The 7,573-nt window shown below is 44.7% G+C and overlaps 1 protein-coding gene across 6 annotated transcripts in view; it reads left to right on the top strand.

The window, feature by feature from the left end:
- The first annotated feature begins 6 nt into the window (after positions 1 to 6).
- Znf583 (zinc finger protein 583) overlaps positions 7 to 7,573 on the top strand; it is a 15,736-nt gene continuing 8,169 nt past the window's right edge. The window contains exons 1-4 of one of the 6 annotated variants that reach the window (XM_031385273.1): positions 7 to 303; positions 2,174 to 2,248; positions 5,608 to 5,734; positions 7,407 to 7,505. In XM_031385273.1, the coding sequence (XP_031241133.1) occupies positions 2,240 to 2,248; positions 5,608 to 5,734; positions 7,407 to 7,505 (235 nt within the window). In that variant the 5' untranslated portion in view covers positions 7 to 303; positions 2,174 to 2,239. The other 5 variants (XM_031385277.1, XM_031385271.1, XM_031385275.1 and 2 more) reach the window with 5 other exon arrangements.

Here is a 7,573-nt window from a genome sequence, read left to right as displayed (position 1 = left end):
CCCCCACCCCAGAGACTCGGTAGAGCGAGCAGCTGCGGCGCAGCCTGAGTGAGTTCTGGTTCTGAAGACCGGAAGGGACAGAGGCTCTAGGACCCCCGAAAGCCGCGCCCTAAAAGGCGTTCCCAGCATGCCCTACGCCGCTCCAGTCAAGCGCAGTACTCCACCTCCCAGAGGCCCCTGCGCGGAGCCGCTCCGCAGCCGCGCCTTTGTGAGCGCTAACCGGCGCCGCGAGATCGAGCCCCGGCCCCGGCCAGACGTGCCTCGGCGCCGAGAGAGAGGTGACGAGGACTGAGGAGACGCTCGGTGAGGAGCAAGGTACCGTGTGGGAGAATGTGGTGGGGACCAGGGTGACCGTGCAAGACTACGCCACCGTGTATGAGGGGCCTATGATTGTGACGTTACGACTGTGTGAGACGGAGGCTGTGACAATGTATGTGACATTATGAGACAGCACCCCCATAACGGGGGGGGAGCCTCTGACTGTGAGAATGGAATTAGCATGAAACAGAGAGGCTTGTGCCAGTGTGTGATAGTGCTGGGGGATGTGTGTGGGGACCTGAGTGACCGTGGCTGAGCCTGCACACTGTGTGAGACTGAGGTGGTTAATGTGTGTGACAGCAGGAGACCACCCAGTTGCACGAGGGGACCTGTGGCTGAGTACTCTGGGAGACTGAAAGACTGCGATGGTGTATGCGATTGGACCGGGCAGGGATCAGCTGAGTGACAGGGTTAGACCAGATCACTGTGTATTAAGGACTTCTGACTGTGAGACTAGATACTGGGTGAGACCGAGGCTGTGACATTGTGTGGCTGAATACTTTTTGAGACTGTGCCAATAGTGCTGTCGGGGCCTGTGACAGTTTGTGAGACTGAATACTGGCTATGACCTAGAGAGAGAGGCTGGGACAATAGATGTGGCACTATGAGACCATGTCACAGTGTTGAAGGGCCTATGACGGTGTATGAGACTGTGAGAGGCCATAAGGACGTGTGTGACTGCTCGAGACCGTGCCACCAGGTACGAGGGGTCCTGCGACAGTGCGTGGAATGTGTGAAGAAAGAGGCCATGAGAGGCTTTGAGAATGTATGCGAGACTGTATGGGACTGTATGAGATAGTACCCTGTGTGGGTGCCCTGTGACATGATGATCCATGGCACGCTGTAAGAATCACCTTTGACTATGCCACTGTGTATGCGAGCAGGCCTGTCAGCGTGAGGCTGCATTTGGGACTCTGTGATACTATTACAGTAAGGCTTTTGCTACCAGCTGGGACAGCCTGTGACAGTGTATAGGGCTATGTCATTGTGTCTAAGACAGGGTAACTGTTTGAGACAGACAGTACTGGAGATGTCATGGGACACAAGGGATGGGGGTGGGGGGTGGGGGAGGTGTCCTGATCCTGATTGTCTTCCAGATCACATGGTCCCTTTGCTGCCCACCTGTGCAAAGTAGCTTCACTTGATAGCCTATATCTCATCCTTATAGAAAGGGTGGAGACATACTTCCTTTTAACATCATCTGTAACTAACTATAAGTTCCAGTCTAGTTTCCAGTTTAGCTCAGTTATTTTCTCAACTGTTGCCTTGTGTATCCTCAATGATGAAAACCTTTATGTGTCAAAGGGTGGAAGATTCTTTTTTTTTTTTTAAGATTTATTTATTTATTTTATGTGTATGAGTACACTGTAGCTGTACAGATGGCCGTGAGCCATCATGTGGCTGCTGGGAATTGAACTCAGGACCTCTGCTTGCTCCAGCCCCGCTCTCTCCAGCCCCACTCACTCTGGCCATAATTCACTGTAGCTGTCTTCAGACACACCAGAAGAGGGCGTCAGATCTCATCACGGATGGTTGTGAGCCACCATGTAGTCACTGGGATCTGAACTCAGGACCTTCAGACGAGCAGTCAGTGCTCTTACCCGCTGAGCCATTTCGTCAGCCTGGAAGATTCTTATCTAATAATGCCAGTCTTAAATTGCTCAGACATAAAGTGAAAGAGATAATGTAGACATAAAATATATGTCGAGTCCCAGAGCTATAAAGTACATAGGAAAAGCATTGTTAAATGTAAGGATACCTCAAATGCATGTCCATGGAGGGAGGAGAAGGACAGAGATGTGATGCGGGGGCTGCAGGGTACACCGGGAACTTACAGTTTCTTTTTTCTGTCCAGTTTACTTTCTCAGTACATCTCCCTGCTCCCAGAAACACAGTCATAGATTCTTGAAGCTTTAACGCCATGTCCAAGGTAAGAAGTGCTTCTTTTTCCCTGAAATGCCACCTTAGTTATCCGTCAGGCTAAGGCAACATTTTGATTTCTGAAATTCAGCAGCCTGACAAAAATCTCCTCTCTCCAGTGACTTGCTCTTGTTCTCTGTTGCAACACAAAAGATAGTCTCCCCAAAAGTCTAAGAGCACCCTAATCCCCCAGCCAGCATTTGCTTCTTGAGTCAAGGACTCATTCAGCCTCACCTGTGGGTTCAGTGCTCTTAGGAACTCTAAGAGGCAAAAAATACATTCTTGGATGGGATTATGTAAGCCCAAATTGTGGGTATTAGAGGTGGAGATGTGTTAATTTGTGACTGGTAGCAAGGAGCTTTTCTCTACAATCTTGGGTTCGAAAGGAAATAGGAGGGCTTTTGGGTGCCCAGAGTTAGGGCATTTGGCAGACACTCATGTTCAAGATGGCTTTCAGAAATCTGTGTATCAAATTAGGGGTGGTAGCGTTTTGTTTTCCAAGACAGGGTTTCTCTGTGTAGCCCTGGCTGTCCTGGAACTCGATCTGTAGACCAGGCTGGCCTTGAACTCACAGAAATCTGTCTGCCTCTATCTTCCAAATGCATGCACCATCACCACCCAGCTCAAGTCTTCATTGCTAAAGTGCATCTAGGCTCAGGCAGCATTTTTCTTAGTACTCCGTGAGCTTTGAAGAGTAAGATTTGACGAGAATAGTAATGTCTTCTTCTAGAGATACTCTGAGTTAGTAGCAGTCCACAGCTGATATACTGGGCAATCCAGTTAGTTAATTAATGAAACTATTATGGAAAATATACTGACATAGTGCCTTATGTAGCCCAAGCTGGGGCTGAGTTCGCTCTACAGCTAAGAACGGTCAAACTCCCAAGCAAATCCTTCTGCCTCTACCTTGGAGGTAACGGCTAACTAGACATTCGCCATGGGGTGGGCACGAGAGGAAACACTTGAGTCTGTATTTTAAAATATTTACTACTTTTATTTTATGGGTATGGGCGTTTCTTTGCACGTATGTACAACACATGCATGCAGTGCTATAGAACGTCAGAAAAGGACCTCAGATCCCTTGGAACTGGAGCTAGAGAAGATTGTGAGCTGCCATGTGGCTGCTGGGAACTAAACCTGTGTCTGCTGCCACAGCAGCCAGTGCTCTTATCTCCAGCTCATTGAGCTTGTATTTTTTTTTTTTTAAGATTTATTAGTTTATTTTATGTGTATGAGTGCTCTCTTTTCATACACACCAAAAGAGAGCATAAGATCCCATTACAGATGGTTATGGGCCACCACATGTTTGCTGGGAATTGAACTCAGGACCTCTGGAAGAGCAGCCAATGCTCTTAACTGCTGAGTCATCTCTTCAGTCACTGAGCCTGTATTTTTAAACCATTACCAAAATATTTCTACAATAACTGAAATAAATAGTATGAAAGAGAGTCAAAAGGAAACATTTAAAGATGCATATGTAATACCCAGAAACAAAATGCTAGTATGCAAAATGCATAAGAATTGAAGATATTTTCCCATTCTACTAAGTGCTGTGATAAATTAAAATAGACACTGTCTTTCTCTTCATGCACTTAAATACCAGTTTAATTATATGTTAATATGCTGATGTGCATTATACCAGCAAGGAAAGGATAGAGATTGCTGATTCCAAAGGCAGAGTACCACCCCAGTCGGGGCTCTGTTTGTATTTTAAAGTAGTTTTATGAATATTTATGAGATGGGTGGCATATTCATAGGGTAAGATTACCTTTCCCCCTCTCAAGTACATCTCTGTTTTGGAGAATGTATTTGTGTGTATGTGTGTGTGAGATAACATATATAACATATATATGTATACATGTATGAATACACACATACACACACACACACACACATGCTAAGACCACTGGCTGTACTTCCAAAAGAAGAGTTTGATTCCCAGCACCCACAAACATCTGTAATGCCAGTTCTAGGGGATCTGATACCCTTTTCTGGCCTCCCTGGGCAACAGGCACACACATAACAAACAGACATACATGCAGACAAACACTCATACACATAAATAAAACACATAAGTTTTTAAAAATAATTATTGTCAATACAGATTATATTTTAAAGTACTCTTGTTATAAAGAGGCTTTATTGGTTGGGTTTTGAAAGTCAAGCCTGACAGTCTTTTAACTAGTACATTTTCACTTAATGTTAGTACTTCAAGGTGTATGTTTAAACCTAACATGCTCCTGTTTGCTGCTTTGTCTGGATACGTCTAATTAATTACACATAATCTCCATAAGTTCTTAAGTGTCTAGGATCATATGTAGCTATTACTTTCTAACAATACTCTTTTTGTTCCTGCCCCAGTGTATCCTGTTTTTTTCATGAGGAGTTCTTTGACGTTTAGTATGAATCCCCTGTTGCTGTACACTATTGATTTTAGTGTTACTTATCAGTATACTATGGTGAGACTTTTCTCCAGCTGTAGACAGTTGATCAGATGTTATACACTTCCAGTAAGAGGATACCCAAGCAAGCATGGCAGTTACTTGGCATGCATTTTTTTAGAATGTAAGGTACTGGCTAGAAATGGCTGAAAGTGTTGCAGCTCTGAAGGGAAAGGTGTCCTGATAACCAGGAGCCAAGAAATACCACAGAGTCACACCACACAACCAACCTCACACAAGAGACTTATTGGGAAACATACAGAGGGTGGCCACCTCTGCTCCAGTGAGAAGCAGCAAAGATAGTGGTGGTGGTAGTGGGGTGGGGATGGTATTTGCACCTTGAGCGCAATGGCGTGGCGTAGAGTGGCCATACCTGTAAGTCTAGCACTTGGGAGGCTGAGGCAGAAAGACCAAGAGGCCAGCTTGTCCTCTTGTGTAACTATACTCAGTTGAGTGGGAGGGGGGAAGGAGGGAAAGAGAGAAGAGAAGAGAAGGGAGGGGAAGGGAAGGGAGGAGAGGGAAGAGAAGGGAAGGGAAGAAAAGAGAGAAACAAAGATAGACACATAATCTTAGCACTTGGAAACCTGAAACAGAAGGGTTGTAAATTCAAGACAGCCCTGAGCCACATACCAGGCTGTCTTTTTAAAAAGTTGGGGTTTTTGCTTCTACCAAAGTATAGAGAGTTTAGCTACTGCTAACTTTTTTCTGTTGTGTTTTATTGTGTTATTGTTTGCTTGTTTGTCTGAGACAAGGTGTTACAATGGAGCTTTGAACTCACTATGCAGCCCACACTGGCCTGGAACTCTGGGCATCCTACTTCTGCCCCCTGAGCACCAGGATTGCAGGTGTGTGCTGCCATGTCCAGCTTTAACTATTGAACCTAGGCCTGTTTGAGGACTTGAACCAGAATGCATTTATGTCATTTCAGAATTTGCTGACATTTGAGGATGTGTCTGTAAATTTCAGTCGAGAGGAATGGCAGTGGCTGAGTGACACACAGAGAGACTTGTACAGGAAGGTGACATTGGAGAACTATAGGAGCCTGGTGTCGCTGGGTAAGGCAGTCTCTACCGAATCCCAAGTCTGTGTTCCGTGAAGTGTCTCTGAGATGCCTCTGGGTTGCTTTACTACATTTCCACTTTTTATTAAAAATTTTAAAAATTATATTTAACTCTATCTCTCCCTTTTTCTTTGTGTGTGTTTATGTGTGAATGTTTGTGTCTACGTGTGTGTATCTATGTATGTATGCATGTGCTTATATGTGTATGTATGTGTTTTGTATGTGTGTGGATATGTGTGTATGCCTATGTATGTATATGTGTCTTTGTATGTGTGTGTATGTATGTATATGTGAATGTGTGTATGTGTTTTTGTGTGTGTGTTGGGGAATTGTGTGCACATGCCACAGTGTGCATGTGGAGTCAGAAGACAACTCCGTGGAGTCAGTTCTTCCAGCTTTTCAGGGGCTCTGAGAGTGGAACTCAGGTCATATGGCTTACACAGCACACACTTTTCCCACTTTATTTGCCTGATTTCTCTTCTTTTAAGCTATTTGGTGACACATGCCTGTAGTTCTGAGGGCTGGTGTATTAGTCAGGGTTCTCTAGAGCAGTGCTTCTCAACCTTCCTAATGCTGCAACCCTTTAATTCCCTTCCTCATGTTGTGGACATCCACAACCATAAAAATATTTTTGCTGCTACTTCATAACTGTAACTTTGCTACTGTTATGAATTACAACATAAATATCTCAGTTTTCTGATGGTTTTAGGTGACCCCGTGAAAGGGCCTTTCAATCCCAGAGGGGTCACAATCCATAGGTTGAAAACCACTGCTCTAGGGGAACAGAACTGATAGGATTAGTAAATATGTATGTATATACATATATGAATACATACTTATACACACATATATATGTATACATATATACATATGAGATTTATTAGGATGGCTTACAGGCTGTGGTCTAGCTAGTTCAACAATGGTTGTCTACCAAATGAAGGTCCAAGAATCCCATGGTTGTTCAGTCCATGAGGCTGGATGTCTCACCTGGTCTTCAGTATATACCAGAATCCCAAAGAAGTAGGCTCTAATGCCAATGAAGGAATGAGCTTGCCAGAGAGAAAGATCTGCATTAAAAATGGGTCTCCCCACAGGGCAGTGGTCGCATATGCCTTTAATCTCAGCACTCAGGAGGCAGAGGTAGACAAATCTGTGAGTTGATTCATTGAGGCCAGCCTGATCCACAGACCAAGTTCTAGGACAGCCAGGGCTACACAGAGAAGCCCTGTCTCAAAAAAAAAAAAAAAAAAAAAAAAAAAAAAAAAAAAAAAAAAAAGTGGGTCTTCCCACTTCAAATGCTTTAAGAAAAAAATTCCTTACAGGTATACCCAGCCACTTGAGTTTTAGTTAATTCCACACGTTGTCAAATTGACAGCCATGAATAACCAACACAGTCAGGGGTGGAGCTGTTTGGGGAAATCGCCTGGGCAACCTACCAAGCCCAGTTCCAAAAGTTCAAAGAGAATTGTTCTCCTTGCCTTCCCCCTCCCCATTTCTGCTCTACAGATAAGTTACATTTTACAGAATTACAGCTTTTTTAGACTACTCCTTTCTTGCCATTTATTCTAGAGAATATTTCCCATTATCCTCAGCTCCAACCTTCCTGGTGAGCAGCAAACTTGTTTTGACCTCTGAGAGTGGCTAATTCCTCTTGTGTTTCTTGGAAGCAGGAATTCCTGTTTACAAACCAGCTGTGATCTCATTGCTGGAACAAGGAAAAGAGCCCTGGATGGTGCAGAAGAAGAGAGCAAGAGACAGGTGTCCCGGTGAGTGGGGGTAAGCTGGGGAGGTGGGCCCCGGTGAGTGGGGGTGAGCTGGGGAGGTGGGCCCCGGT

Source organism: Mastomys coucha, unplaced genomic scaffold (assembly GCF_008632895.1).
Source record: "Mastomys coucha isolate ucsf_1 unplaced genomic scaffold, UCSF_Mcou_1 pScaffold21, whole genome shotgun sequence".
Taxonomy (NCBI): Eukaryota; Metazoa; Chordata; class Mammalia; order Rodentia; family Muridae; genus Mastomys; species Mastomys coucha.
This window is presented reverse-complemented; position numbering and strand designations above follow the sequence as displayed.